This window comes from Taurulus bubalis (assembly GCF_910589615.1).
Source record: "Taurulus bubalis genome assembly, chromosome: 7".
NCBI lineage: Eukaryota > Metazoa > Chordata > Actinopteri > Perciformes > Cottidae > Taurulus > Taurulus bubalis.
Window position 1 is genome coordinate 8,927,264 of NC_136595.1, and position 16,194 is coordinate 8,943,457.

At 44.3% G+C, this 16,194-nt stretch overlaps 1 protein-coding gene across 1 annotated transcript in view; it reads right to left on the bottom strand.

Moving 5' to 3' along the window:
* The window catches only part of mast2 (microtubule associated serine/threonine kinase 2), a gene marked incomplete at both ends in the record, with an annotated part of 153,051 nt that overhangs the window by 126,713 nt on the left and 10,144 nt on the right, over positions 1-16,194 (bottom strand). Inside the window, one exon of the mRNA XM_079221530.1 lies at positions 198-348. Within this exon, the coding sequence (XP_079077656.1) occupies positions 198-348 (151 nt within the window). The remainder of the gene's footprint in view (positions 1-197; positions 349-16,194) is intronic.

The window sequence follows — 16,194 nt, forward strand, 5'->3', positions numbered from 1 at the left end:
ATCGGCGCCGGATTAGGAGAGCGCGAGAGATCAGGAGTCAAAGGGTGACCTCAGCTAACATCGGCCCTGTGTGGGTGGAAACGCTGTCGAGCCGGGACACCTGGATTTGAGAATCATTTGATGATGCAATTATAGGAAGAGAGTGTGAGTGTGTGTGAGTGTGTGTGAGTGTGAGTGTGTGTGTGTGTGTGTTTTACCGGTCATGGCCAAGCTGCTGCGTCGGGCCCAGTTTTCATCCTGGCTCAGCTGACGGTGCAGTTTGGATTTGGTCGCAGCGGTCGCTGCGGGCGACAGGTCGGGGTTACTCATCTTCCTGAAGAGGAGAGGAGGTGGCATCGCAAACTCCTTCTGGAAAGAACGAAGAGGACAAAAACGTTCATTAGACGTTGGTACTCGGTGTCCGTTCTGCACATTGCCGATCGACCTCGCACATCAACGCCAACAGCTGTCCAATAGGCTGCAGGAGGTCAGAGATGTCGTGCATGTGAACTGATGTGTTTTTATTTTGGACATCATTTCCAGAGGTTGAAAGGTCGGTTGATTCTAAACTTTTTTTATTTTTTTTTGCAGAGGACACAGGAATTCTGTCCATGAAAAATACAATCTGAATATGGAGCAAGGGACAACCACAGTCCAACACTAAAAATAAAAACATAAATAACTAATTGTTTTAGATATATTAAATTGTAATAATAAAAAAAAACACCTAAATGCTATGGCCCAATTTTTCCTAATTTATTTATTTTTGTTAGACATTTTACTCTGGAATCTAATGTACTACACGTCCTAAATGTAGTCTACTACTTATCATTCAGTTTGTCAGCGCAATAAAAGGAAAAGTTCCTCTGGACCTCCTCGACGTCCCCAAGCTTTCCCGAGAGACACTCCAGAGACAATACAGCACAGCCAACACACACACACACACACACACACACACACACACACACACACACACACACACTCTTTCAATGCCTGTGTGTGGGATTCCGGTGAAAACGATTTTGGAAACATCTGCTGTTGCCATGGAAACAAGGCCTGCCTGGGCCTCACCTCCTCTCTCTCTCTCTCTCTCTCTCTCTCTCTCGGCGGCAGACAAGCCCTTGACGAGACATTTCCAGAAACATCTGGACGGCCCACGCCTGCACACACGTATGTAAGAGCTTTAGTGAAAGCTTCCGTTCCTCTTCGGCAATAAAACCTGAACAAAGGGTTCTTCACACGCACACGCACACGCACACGCACACGCACACCATGTGCAACCTGTATCTATTAACTCAAGCTGTAGTGAATGAACTGCAGCAGGCCATCAGTGAACGTGACCATACTTTGGCATCACATAAGAATATGAAGCTATGGACGTGTGTTGCTTGACGTCGTGTCAGAGCAGCTCCTCATCTGTCAGAAGACAAAATTACTTTTAGCCCTACAACAGGTGCTGAGGTTTGGCCAAACAAGCCGATTGGACAGACAACGTCCGTTTTGCTTAATGCAGCAAATTAAACATCTGACAATCAGTTCATTACAATGACACAGAAATCATGTAAAAATCGAATTTTGCCAGACGCCCTTGAGTCCTGCTGGTTGATGTGGATAAGATACTTCAGTTTACAATATCCAAAGCCCCAGAAAAACCCACACATCTGGATCCAATTTGGGTTTCAGTGTCTCAAGAGACGACCAGACGAGGCTTCACTTAATTTGCCCCGCTGTCGTCTCATTTAAACACGAGACTGACGTATGTGTGTGTGTGTTACTGCATTGCTGCTGATTGACAGCTTCGGCCGAGCCTGTGCGGCGGATGGCGGTGGGTCTCTGGTGAAAAGGGAGCTCAACGTCCAACTTCGAAATAGAAACGCAGAGAAGTGACCGTGTGAAGTAAACACTTGCATGCCGATTCAAACGCAAACATCTCCCGTGTCTGCAACTACAAGGTGTGTGTGCGTGTGTGCGTGTGTGCTCCACCAGCAGAGGAAGGAACCTGCAAAGGACATGACAGAAGGTATGGGGGGTATTTAAACAGCATGGGAAACATGTACTCAGGATGTCCCGGCTCATGCACAGAATTGGCACTAATTAAGGTTAATTTGTAGAGGATTGCCTTTGGCTATATGGAGGCCTGACCCTGTTCCTTGTGACCCAAAGTGATCCAGGTGACCCCTGTTTCACAACACGCTGAACAACTAACTGTACGTGACGACACAGGGAACCCCATCTTCAGCGGTAAAAGCACGTACAGCTTTTTTATACTGAACTGCCCACGGAATAAAAGAAAATCTGTTTGTGATCCAACTTCCCTTTGGTGCAAAGTTGGATCATCCTCTTGCAGAAAAGGGGATGTGTTACGGAGCGGTGAGAAAGTGAGAAACAAAGGCAACCATCAATTCACCAAAGAACTGCCGAAAACAGGCACAGACGTGCACGGTGAGTCGTGTAAACATGCAAACGCTGAGAGGGAAGTAAAACCACGATTTCATAATCTTCTTCTCCTTTTGCTTCGTTCTCTCTTGCTCTCCCAGCTCTCCCCCTGGACTCACGCTCCCGCTGCGTCACCACGCCCGGCCAACTTCCACCTCCTTTCCCATTGTCCCGTACCCCGTATAGGTTAAATGGGTTGAAATTTGCAGACAGACGGTTGTGCTAGTCAGCAGAGCAGCTCGCCAGTATACGGTACTCTCGTAATTTCGTAAATAAGCGAGATCAATTTTGTACATTGTTTTCCTGGCAGCAAAAGAGTGCCGCAAAGGGAATTTGGAAGCAGTGGATGAGCAGCACAGGGAGATGGATGGGCAGGCAACACGCAGCAAAGTGCAGAGTGAAGGATCAAACAGTCAGCTTGTTGTTTTTCATTAGCTGGTTTTGAGGGAGGAAACGGCCACAATGGTCTTTGTTTTTCACAAACCCTCAGTGGGTGTGAGCGCGTGTGTTTGTGTGTGTGTGTGTGTGTGTGTGTGTGTGTGTGTGTGTGTATAGTCTGACCACCAGCGAAGTACTGGAGTGTTGCCTCAGCAGCAGAGCAGACCACAGTGGAAGGCACATTTCAACATTCAGCACTTTTTCCTTTTTTTTCGGATGCATTTTTCTCTTCAGTCTGGCTCGGTGGAAGAATACTGCGAGAAAAAGCCCCCATGCTTCCTGTAAACACACCGCAACACTTCGATGCGTGAAGAAAGGTGAAGAATCGGGTCAAGGTGGCTCTATGCGGTGACAGTATATGACATGTGTGTCAAATGTAATTTGCACTTTGGCGAAGGCTGCTCCTCCTCTCGTTTGTTCCTTCGGGCCCATATAGCTGCGCTTAAAGTCCCAGAAGGCCCTTTAAACGCAACTAGAAACAACGTCTACCTCAGTCGACCTCTCTAAGAACATTACATACAAATGATCTATGCACTCGGGGACCCGTTCGATGGAAGAAAAGTGTATAGAAACTACGAGGAACGGTCACTTTGGGTTGATTTCGGCGCTCCCTGTGGACAAATGGTGGTAGTCCTATTTGAAAACCTCTCATTTCACAGCAGCTGCGTGAGAATAACTGGATAGAAAAGGCCAATCTTCTCGATGATGGTCTGGTTTACTTTACTTGTCGCACAGAGGGATCGGTTTTAAATTGAGACAGTTTTATAACCGGTCAAACAAAAGTTCCTCGAAGAAACTTCAACAATTACAGCTTTTGCTTCTTCAGAGCTTTCGATCGTTGGTGCTACAGATTCCACGTTGTATAAACACTTAACATTTGGTACCAACACATTTCGGTCAGTACAAGGAAGATATTGAATAGCCAATGAAGTAATTTGTGAAGCAAGAAGTGCTCAACGTTCAGTGATTCCACGCTCTCTCAGTCACCATCTGGTCGGATGGAAAAGCAAGCACACGCGAGTCTGAAGGAGCAAAAAAATAAATGCTGAAATAAATGGAATACACATTTTGGTGTGCCCTTGTGCTGAGTTTGGGCGAACACATTTCCTTCCCATTGACGGTAAACTCTGAAGCATTTTACACAACATTCTGACATTTCATGGGCCAAATGATTAACCAACTGACTAAACCGATCTTTACGAGGTGCCATCTCTCATAAACACAAAACCCGGTTTCAATCAGCCATAAAGACAAACAATTCAAGAGGAGTCAAAGGTGCTCAGGGAAATGAAGACACTGAGGCAGACGCAAGTCTGAACCCGAGTTGAGTGTGTTGTCTCTGTTGGAGGTGAAGAGGTTAACAGTCCGCCTCGCGTGTTGCCGGGCGGACTGAAAGAGAACTCAGCCCGTTACATCATGGGATTAATCACATGTGCGTCTGAGCGGCATTGCATCATCATGGGTATACGGGCTGGACTGCTGCGTCAGAGCTCGGTGTGTGTGTGTGTGTGTGTGTGTGTGTGTGTGTGTGTGTGTGTGTGTGTGTGTGAGAGAGAGAATCAGAGCTGATACACACTGATGTGTTACAGCTGTATTTCGGGGGGAAATATGAAAAAAATGTAAGGAAAGGAAGCAAAGTAGTCTGACAGATGGAGGGAATGTAGGGAGGAGTGTGAAGGGAGCCAGGACAAATGCTGCCGATCCTCCGCTGCGGTTTGTGGAAAACACAAAGAGAAAGAATTTGAAAGAGCTAAACAAATAAAAAAAAGATTCCACCAGGGAAAATAACAAGATTTAATGAGCTTAAACGCCCCAATCAAAAGGCTTATCCTGCGGTTAAAAAAAGTCTTTCAAGTCCTGACATGAAAGACAATTGTGAGGAATGTTGTTGTGATATTTGTGTTTTCATTAAAACAACCAAAATTGAGTTCATCAAAAGAAAGCTCAGATATGCTCAAATATAAGCACCCGGTTCTTCTTTCACGACTTTTTAAGTGGACCAAACATTCCTTTAAGTACATAATGATGAATCTAGGGGGGTAAAGAAGAGAGGCGCACTACTTCCTCCTGCTTCTACAATGAACAGTGTTCCACATTTCAGATGATGGATAGATTACAGATGATGGTGCGTTTAGATCTGGAACCAGGACTCGAGGCAAATTTACAATTTTGCGTTCCCCACGGTGAGATCAGCGTCTGTGCAGAGGGACAGCGTGTTATGGTTGATCAGTAACGGCTACGACATCTTTTAAGAAACAGTAAGTCAGACAAATAGAGAGAGAGAGAGATAAGAAAGGCTGAGAGAGGAGTCATTCATTGACACAGGGTGCAGTCGACTGTCAACGGGTCAGGACCTCAGACAAAGCATGCCGGTCGAAGGGGGGTCAAGGATATTAAAGCAGAACATATCACAACCCCGCTTTACACATGGCCAATGTAGACAAGTACTATAAAAAAAAAAGAGGACAAAGAGAAGTGCTGCATCGGGTATTGGCAAGTCTATGTAACGTTCAGATATCCCGTTATCGTATTATTTAGCAGTTCATTTAGCTTCCCGATCCGTACACATCTTGATCGGTACGTACTGCACACGCGCAAACTAGCGCAACACGCTCGAGGTTAAACGCTTCACCTGATGGTGCTAACGTGCTGAAATCGGCACGAGGACAGCTTTAGTTGACCTTAGCTGTTAGCAGCCGGTGGGCAGCGCAGTGCTGCTTGGCTGAATGACGCCACTAACGGCTTGTGTTATCGGAGGTTTCTTTGAGGTACATTGTGACGCGTTCAAGCTCCCGTTAGTCAAAAATTGATAGAAACACATACTTATCTTACTTGACTTGAACTTTGCAACAATTAAATGATAACGTATCTACTCCCTAGCTCCTCTCCAGAGACAATGTAAATAATATTATAGCTTTTTGATTTTAAATTCACAGCTAAATCGTCAACTCTGTTTTGGGTTCAACAGGAAGTTATGTTTTCATGTTCAATTCTGTGTTTGTTGGATATGTTTTTGCCAGAAGCCAAATTCAGGTTAAAAACAGAAGTTCTCTTTCTATTAAAAGTATAGCCTTGTGTGATGAGAAACTACCTCATTAGAGAGGGGGTCAACTATGGGCCCAATTAAAATCAAGGTTCGGTTTTAGCACTGTTTAATTAGGCGCATAACTTAAGTATTCTAAGAAGGTTGGTGGGTTTCTATGTTAGTGTGCATTTTGTAAAAACAAGGAGAAACATCCAAATTGTGGCCTTGAACATATCCCTGGAGTGTCAGAGTTGCTTCTTCGGGGCTTACTAAAGCTTTAGAGGAATCCATTGGATTTTGTTTTCCTTTTTTTATTATTATGGCTCGGGTTTGTGATAACACATTTCTGGAACTCAGGTCAAAATACACCAAACCAATGAATCCTGGCCCATTTGCAAACCACTTTAAGAGGTAAGCTGTTGACATCAACTGCTGCCTCTTCAAATCTCTCGGAATAAGCCAAGATTTAATGAAAGAAAAGGTGATTCAGAATGTTCATGAGCTCGTTCGGGTGGGCAGTTTTTCCAGAGAAGCTTGATTTTCCAGAGGAGCTTGATTTTTTCCATTCTATATGAAAATGTGGAGCGACTGCCCAAACAAGTACCTACCGAGCAACACCAGACCACGGTGACCACAGTAAAAGGTTTCAGCTGGCTTTGTGAGGTGTTAGAACGTCTCAAACCTTGCTGTGAAAGTCCCTGCAGCGAGGTCTGAGCCCGGGTCGGCAGGCTGCTGAGGAGTTCTCAATCACCTCCAAAGGTCGGCTCAATATTCACAAAATGATCTGTGGCCTTTCTGCTCTGCGAGTCCGACAGCTTCAGTCACGACTACTGGTGCAGATCCGCCCACGGCGAGCCCACACCAAGGCAAGGCTGGCAGAGATAAGAGGCCGTCTGAGAAGACTGCGCCGCTGGGTCAGCATGAGGTCACGTCTGCCCTCCCAAACAGAGGACGGGAGGGTGAGGTCCAAAAGAGGGACAAAGGGAGGCCACTCGGCCTGAAGCGGAGTCTGCTTGTTTTGTCGGACGGTCACTCTCACCTCAAACGTTCCTGCCCAGCCCACACTGTTTCTGTCCTCCAACAATGCTGTGGCATAACGCAAGACCAGCAAAGGTCAGCGCCAGAAGAATGGCGTCCACCACGTCTGCTTTTAGTGATATTCTGCCGGTGCCACTGCAGCTTTTGTAGCTCTAAATAAGTTTTTCTTGCCTTTTCATTTTTACTTTAAAAAGGCATATTTGTATCAGCTGCAGTTAATTAAGGCTAATCCGACACAATGGGACAAAACCAAATGTTTAGTGGCATACCTACAGGACTGTTTCCATACTGCGTGGGCTCACATGAAGATGGCTTCTTAGAGGAGCGCTATAGTCACTCTTTTTTTTTTCACGTTGAAAGCAAAAGCTAGCAGATTTCTGTGCTACATCATTTGCCACCACGTGAATCATATACTTGGCTGCATTGAACAATTAAATCTTCACGCATATATATTGGTATTTTCAAAATAAGTTGGGCTACTCTGGCACGTCAGCGGTACTATATTATACATAAGTTCTAGAGTTGTACAGGTTTTACACAATTTGAAAATGCTTTGCATTTCTTGCCTGTTTGCCTGCAGGCTTTCAACAGACAGCGAATGTATGCAAATAAATAGAGAGTCAGTGTTCCGTGGATATAAGAACCACTTATTTCAGTCACTCTCTGGCGAATGACGGTAAGACCAGACACAAATAAAGACAAAACAACATAAGTAATGATATACGAGGTGTGTGTGTGTGTGTGTTCCTGTGAGGTCGGACCCAGCAGGTGACCTCCAGCATGTCTCCTTTAACGCCCCCCTCACCCAGTGTGAGTTGACCTTCACTGGGCGGCACAGTCCCGCCGGGGGACGAGAGGTAAATAAACCAGTCCAGATAGCAAGGCGGTTGCTGCGGACCTCTTCATTTAAAATAAATAAATAAATAAACAAAAAAGGGGGAAAAAGGGTTTGGAAGCAGCCGCAGCTTTTGCCCACAGTGAGAGGAGACAGAAATGAGGAGTGAAAATCTTACTGTGGGGGCTTCTTTGTGAACAGTGTGTTGCATTCAGGAAATGTCACGCCTCCATAGCCCACCGCCGTAGTTTGTTTCGCGAGAGGAGGGAAGTAACAACGCGGGCCGGACTGGTTGAGGTGAATGCGGCTACTTGAGCCGGAATAAAAGGAGATGCGTCATGTCGGCCTTCACGCGTCCCGATTTGTTGGCCCGGGGATGAATCAACTGAAGAGGGATTAGACGTAATGGCTCACTCGTAAGCGTGAGCTGACCACGTTGTCACGGGCAGCATGAGACAGACTGGGAGGGCTTAGTCTTTAAAAGTCAGTCGTAATTCAGACAGAATTCACAGAGTATAGGCTCAAGAATTGCTGGAATAAACTGTGTTTATTTGCACTAAATGTCATGTTTAGACTGGGACAGCTTTATTTTCCTTGGTTGCATATTTTTGGTGTACAATAGGGCTGTTTTTCTTAAGTCAATTTTGTCGTTCTTCGTGCTTTTGTTTTCATGCTGAATGACTTATGAGTACATCTCTGGTAAACACAATATTTTGTGTGATTCTCTGTGGAGAAGCGCAGTTTTACCGATCTGTCTGTTGAATCCACTAATAGACAAAATCGTGTGAGTGCGATTTTTATCTTGTAATTTGCTCTTTCAAAGAAATTTCATGCTGAAAGAAAATGTGGAGTAAAAAGAAATGGCAGTTCCAAGGTTAAATTCTCATTTACGTAATTACGCAAAACTGATGTTATCGGGAGAGGGGGCTTGATTGAATCTTTAGGAGTCCATTTCAATTAAACAAAATATAAATGAAAAGAAGTGTAAAATATAATATAATATAATATACAAAGAGAGAGATTGATGCCAATACACGGCTATAGCCATTGGAACTGTGATGATACAGCAATTTGGTATCCATAAAATATCAAAATATATTTATTTTTGAACTGCTGACTACAATTTCTCAGACTCCAGGGCGATGTCTTCAAATTGCTAATTATGTTCCACCAAAAGTCCCAAACCCAAAAAGAAGATCAGCAAATCTTAACATTTAAGAAAACGACATTAACCAATATTTAGGGTTTTTTTGCTTGATGAATTACAGTTAAAATCGACAGCTTTCCGTGTATATGTCACTTCAGCTATGCAGTCTGCGTTGTCCTTCATTTGCATTTTTACAACATTGTAAATGAAGAGAATTTGCAAACACCAGGTGCTACGCAGAAAATATATCTATTATACGTTGTGTTTTGCTGTTTTAGTTACACAGTAGGCTCACAAACCCTCCAGTTACTCATGAATAAATGATGGCAGGGACACTTAAAACAGCCAAACACAAGGCACACACACAAAGCAGACACACACACACACACACACACACACACACACACACACACACACACACATACATTAGCATTTAAACCAGCCGTTGCAAGGCAATGAGAATAATAAAGAGGGTTGAAGAGTTAAATGGCTTTTCATATAGCTACTCTGCCACAGTGATAAAGCTCATTAAAATGTCTGGCTTTGACCCGACTGCACAAAGAGGACGAGAATTAGTGCGTAACTCTGTGTGTGTGTGTCGGCAGCAGTTCTTTCCCTGCAGAGTGACTCAGCAGACAGCGAGAGACCTAAACCTGGTCAGAGGGTTAACCTTTCTGAGACTCGCCGCCAGAGGACATTATTTCTGGTGTTGTCAAATACTATAGCTTGGCTACGAGATGATCCGATTTTGAAAGCTGCAGCTAACAACCCAATCACTACTTTTCTCAGCATTGAGATATTTTTCACAGGAAATAATTTAAAAAAATATTCTCAATCATACAGTCTGGCCTCTGTTTAATGCGATTGTTGACAAAGACGACTGATGCAAAAACGCCTTCAAACGATTCAGTATCATTACTAAAGAGGTCTACTGGTGTGAAGTCTATTGTAAATATGTTGCATTACTAAAGAAAATGTTTAAAAAGCTTCTTTAAACCGGTATGCTTGAAAACACAGGCAAGTCCTTAACGCCTACACGGAGAGAAGAGTCGACTGTCAGAGGCACGGGTGAGACACGATAGCAGTAATCTCTCCTCAAAGACACTCCCGTGTACAGACAGACAGTGTACTAGCACCCATGCAGTTTGTTTTGTTTTCTGGAGGGAAGTGCTTCAGATTTAGGCTTCATCTGTGGCCCCTCCTGTTCTTCCCACCAGCCAACACCTTACGGCGCTGTGTGGGCATCTATCGGGGGAGTAAACAAACAAAAGACAGCCGAGCCTCTGAACATTGCCCCGCCATCACAAAAGCATCAGAGTGACACACACACACACACACACACACACAATTGAGGAACCAGCAAATTGGATTTTGCTAGCTCTACTTTGCATAAATTCCGTGCTCGTCCTATTCATGATGTAATTTGTCTGCTTGGGATTTTTCAAAAGACACACAACTGGGGCAGAGGGTGCTTTAATGCCCTGGGAGGGAAAATGAGGGGGGGTCGAGGGTGTTCTGCAGCAGACGAGAGGAGGGTTCTGCAGGAGGCGCAGAGGACAATGAATGCGGTTCGTGGTTTTATTCATACTGTACGTTCAAAAGGCAGAATTTTGCACTCGATTGTCCCACTGTGACGTTCCTCGTAATGGCCGTGCAACCTGGAAATGACAGCCTTGGGGAATGTTTTGGTTTGTTGGCGTTTGTTTTTGCTATATTTCCGGTGTACAGATGGCTCTTTTCGTAAACATTCCACCCAGTCAATTCAGTTAATTATACGGTCACACATTTCAAAATGCTGTGAATCAATCCACTCTTGTGCCATTCTCTCATTTCCCAATGGGAACATACAAAATATGACCTTTCGAAATAAATACACAACTAGTTTAATATGTATTCAACTGCACTCGAAATGTATTTGATAACCTATTAATCTAATTTATTTTTTCAGGCACTTTGAATTGTGTGTTTGAAAGGCGCTGTACCAATGTTTTTACCAACGTGCCTTTTCTTTAGTTCCCATTTTACTTTTAGCTTTGTACATTTTGTATAATTAATCGGTTGTGACATTCCATTGTGTTTTCCATATATTATATATTCCATACATGCATTTCAGAAATACATAAAACCCTCCAGAGATCTGCTGCGCTGTGAGATGTGAACTTCTAGACCAAGAACAACACGGACTTTGGCAGCACACAGCAAGTGAAAGCAGGAGAGACGACCCTTTTAAATGTCGGAGGAGTGCGCAGGCGCACTGCAGCTTGGACGAGAGCGAGAGGCCGACATCCAGCCCGTTAACAGAAGTTTTCATCAGGACTCTTGAGGATTACACGGCAATATATCTGGCAACAAAAAGCCTCCTGATTCAACACCAGGTCAGAGAGGAGGAGGAGATGTTCTCTACATCCCATCATGAGCCTTTAACCTCACCAACCTGAACTCAGAGCCAAACTTAATCAGCTGAGATGCACCTGAACCCGGTCCATCTCAGCAGATTAAACAAGAACCAAAAAAAAGAAAAAAAAGGTGACGTGTGCATGATGAGACCAATGAAGCATTTCCACATGTTTTCATCATCATCATCATCCTTTAGAAACTGCGCCGACTGCCATTATAAATGTGTGGTTTGGCCGCTGGGCGAGCAGCGGTTAACCAAGCACTCTCCGTTGTTTTTCAGTCTCGGCCCGGGGTGTGTGTTGGAGATCAGTGAACACGGAGAGTAATGGGGTGTTTCCGAAGGTCTCCATGTTGGTTCTAAAGGGACGAGACCCCTCCACCCCTCCTGAGTCTTAGAGGTCAAGGAGGGTCAGCAGTGGTATTTTAAGTTAGATCAAGCAAGCCTTGCAGTAATGAGCTACAGCGTTATTATAATATCCTGATTTATCGTCTATACTCGTTTTATCATGTTATGTTACTGGAGTTTGGTTTCCCTTTTTTTAAGTCCGGGCCAAGTAGGATTGCTGTAGTTCTTTCCATTTTAATGCCTTGTGTTAAGCTTCTTATAATCTTTTTTTGCTCTACGAGGTTCTTTGTTATATTGCCAAGTGTAGTTCATTAGTATTTTAGCAAGCTAATGCCCGTAATGAGGCTCAATGCGCAAACTTGTGAACAGAGTGATGAAACTGTGACAAATAGAAACCAAACCATGACTGAATTGATCCTGTATTGATCCTGTATTGAGTAAACAGCCGGATACGTCTTGTTTCGGATGTACCGAGAGACAAAACTAACACTTTGTTGGTTTTGGTCTTCATGTGCAGAAAAAAAAATGAAAGATCTGTCCTTTAGGGAGGATGTGGTGATGTCGTTCAAGAGGAACTGCTGATACAAATTTGAATAAAGAACCTTCACCTTCACCACATACTTTCCATCCATTACGCAACCGTAGCAGGGAGTGTTTCGATGGTCTGGCACTCTCAATCGCCCCAAAGACAACGCAAAGCTAAACAAAACTCATTGTCTGTGTGAACAAAGTTCCTCACTTAATTCAAACGCAGCATGCCTCATTATAGTGAATAACTATTGGGAAAAGAGGTTTGTTTAAACCACCCTGGTAACCTCTAAATCAATCTTCTTTTTTTTTATATCAAAAAGAAAAAGTGGTTTACCATTTTAAACTCAATCGCAGCGTGAAGTAAAATAAAAGCGCCAGACACCGTTTGGCTGCAGGTGATCAACCAGCCCAAACAGCTCTGCTATGACTCGGGATGAACAGATGGAAAAACCGAGAGAGGGAGAGAAGGGATATTGAGGAAGAGAAGGAGGAGGCCGGTGAGAGGCGAGCCAACAAGATGATGGAGCGCTAAGCCAGAACACACACATGGAGGTTATTAGCATAAACTGCAACAGTGTCAGCAAAGTGTGAAAACATAAACACACACCAACACCCGGGCGCACAAACACATCTTGGGCTGTAATTAAGATATAATAAAAATAAAAAAAAACTGTGATGATCCCCGAGGGGACTTTCATCATGAAACTATTTCTGCATCAGTAATTATGTTCTGGACGACACGTGATGCAGCGATGTGTTTTAGCCGGATGTTCACACATGAAAAAGGACTGAAAAGACGCTGCGGTTGTGATCAATTACCATGAAGGCTCTATTAAAAAGGCATGAGACACAGACTGGGGGAAGTCAGTGGGGGAAAAAAAACATATTCCATGTCTAAAATTGTTTAGCTAATCCGCCCACATCCTGAGGGATCCCATCTCATGATCCATTTAGTCTGAACAACAGCCACACTCATTAAATATAAAAAGGCATTCATTTGCTCTTTTCCCCTGAAGGTTGATGTTTAATTTTTATAAAAGTGGTGGGGCACCTCCAGTCTAGAGAGATACATTTCCAATCAATGTTCTGACAGCAGTCACTGTTTGCACAGTTCCAGGCGACACAGTTTATCTCTATGTGCACCTATAACTGACGAGGTCGCTGAAATAACGTCTGATGTCGAGTCACAAATGCATAAGAGAGCGTCACGGGAACGACTGAATGCAAAACCAAATTGTATGAACACGAGGAAGTGAATTCAGCACTCACTGGCACCGTAATCGGCACAGCTGCTAGCCTGCTGCCGGCAGTCAATTCGTTTTGCCAACTTGAGTTTCTGTTGTTGTGACAGTAACGTCAATCTGTTTCGAGCACAAAAACTAATGTTTATAGTGCACGAGCTGAAGAATAAGAATAACCCTGACACCTGCTGGGCTCCAGAGAGACCGGATGCACGCTCTTGTCCACTGGTGTCAATGCGCATAGGCTGACCTGCTGCTTCTTTCCCTGGCTTTGAACATTGCCTCCGATTATGATGAAAGCGCTCAATGAACATCGTTCGGCACGATATTTCCTCCAAAACAGGACGTGCTGATCATGTTTCCCTGAACCCAAACAAGAGTCTTTGAATAGTGAGTATCTGATGGTCCGATCCAGTATCTACATTGTCCATTACAATACAGCTGCAGACACGCACACGCACACATCCCCTCTGTGGTAAAATCACACCGCAACGCTGCCAAAACCTGAGGGACGGATTCCAAGACTGTGTGCTGCTCTTTTGTGTTTGTTTATCTCATGCACACGTGTGCTTGTGTGTGTGTGTGTGTGTGTGTGTGTTTGTGTGTGTGTGTGTGGGGGGCAGGAAGAGAAAGCCCACTGCACCAGTTTGAGCTCACACTTATCTCCCTGAACAGCAGCAGGCTGTGAAACAGTCGCTCAGTTAACTGAAGATCCAATCGTTGAGTCTACGTGCATTCACAGCTCGCGGCCTCTTTGATGCGAACACACTGTTTTACGAGTTACGAGACCGTTGCAGTAAATCAATAAAGTAATATGCACTGTGCAGTTTTTGTTTTTTGAATGCCGTGGCACTCGTAAATGTTTACAATCAGTCCGCCTCCCTGCGGCACAGACCGCAGATATATAGGGCCGTGTATAACATGCAACAACAGCCTCTATTGTTTTCCTCTATGTTAGTAGCCATCATGACGACCCCCATCGGTTTGTGGACCGCCTCTTTGAAGACGCGAGTCTGGCGGTTTCGCCGTTGCCATTTTGGATTACGGCCGTCGCAATGTTATTGTTATTTTTGGCAAGCAATGAACAGAAGTTGCCATATTTGGAAAGCGGAGGAGCGACGTAGACACAGCGTTTACGGCTCTGGTAGCGGCAGCGAACCTGTCGATCACAGTAAGCCTGCCCTAAAGCATACTCCGCTTTATGAAGTTTTTTAACCTAAATGGATCATAATTTACTAAATGAACATCATCCTGTATTGAAGAAGAGTTGAAACCATAAACACATTTTTATAATGGTTACTGACGTAACAGATAAAGTAAAAAAGTCCTCGACATTGCAGAGCCGCGTCTAATAGTTAGTTAGTTAGTGGAAGGATACACTTGTGACTAGGGATGGGTATCGTTTGTTTTTTTCCGGTGCTAAACCGGTGCTAAACCGATACTTTTAAAACGATACCGGTGCCTAAACGGTGCCTGAACCGATACTTTTTTATTGCCAAGGCAATTTTTTTTCTTCAAATTGAACAATATTAATAACTGTTTAAAGTATACTATAGATATAAATAAATAAGTACATACAAAACACACTTCAAACTACAGCTTCAAACCTTTTAACTTCAAACTATAAACAATATATATTTAAAAACAGAACAGACACAAGCATCAGGTGTTCTGATGGGACCGTGTGCAACAGAACTCAGACACTGTTGGATCCTAAAACTGCTGCTTTACTGAATTACACGTCATCATTTATATCAACTGGAGAGATTTGTTCCATCAAGCCGAGGACGGGCGTTCAAAAGCTCGTGCTCGTGTCTCCAGCGTTCTGTGTGTGCGCGCACTGTGTGTGTGAGCGCTGGAAGCCCCGCCCCCTCCAGCCCTGCTCTGCATGCAAGGCAGACAGAGAGCAGAGCAGCGAGTGTGCTCTGATCCGCGCTATTTAAATAATCGTTTTTAGCGTGCGGGTACCGCGCTACCTTTTTAGTATCTATATACCGTGCAACTTTACAGAGTAGTGTAAAAAAAAAAGTATTTAAATCGGCTCAGGCACCGGAAGGAAGCACCGAAATCTGCGTTGCTTTTCGGTCCGGTAGGTACCGGACGTGTTGGAACCGGTGCCATAATGGCACCGGTTCCCAACCCTACTTGTGACTGTGTCATCCTACCAACACCGTCACATGCCAGGAACAGACATCATGTAGCACGCAGCACGTCTGAACTGAATAAAAAGCTCTCTGAACACTGTATTGTGACTCGCTGGCCTACTATTTCCAGCTCGCCCCCTTTAATTCCCTGAGGATTATACCGATATCTGAAGTTTGCCGCACACAAAGTGAGTGTATGGTGACATAACCAGACGTTTCGGATTGCTTGGGCCACGGATTGCTTCTGGTGAAACAAATAATCTCAAGGCCGGGGGACGTGTGCAGAGGAGACGAGGTTTCATGTTCAAAGCACCGAGGTGAGAGTGTGAAAAATGGAAGTCATGTTCACGTATGCATCGACACAAGTCATTTATCAGGAAGATTCCCAGGACATCAATAATCAAATCAGACCCGCAGGTGCAGGCTGAACAGCTGCATCGAGCGCTGGAAATAGTGCTTGGATCAAATAGGAAAAGGGCGGATTGTCTTTTTCTACAGAATCAGTTTAACAAAACGCCAACATTTGTCAAGTAAGGGAGCAAAATAAGGAGCAGGATTGTTAATAGAATTCATATAAATATGGAGTTTTCAGGAGTTGATGGCCCCAAAATCACGACGCACGGTGAGCAACAGCTAC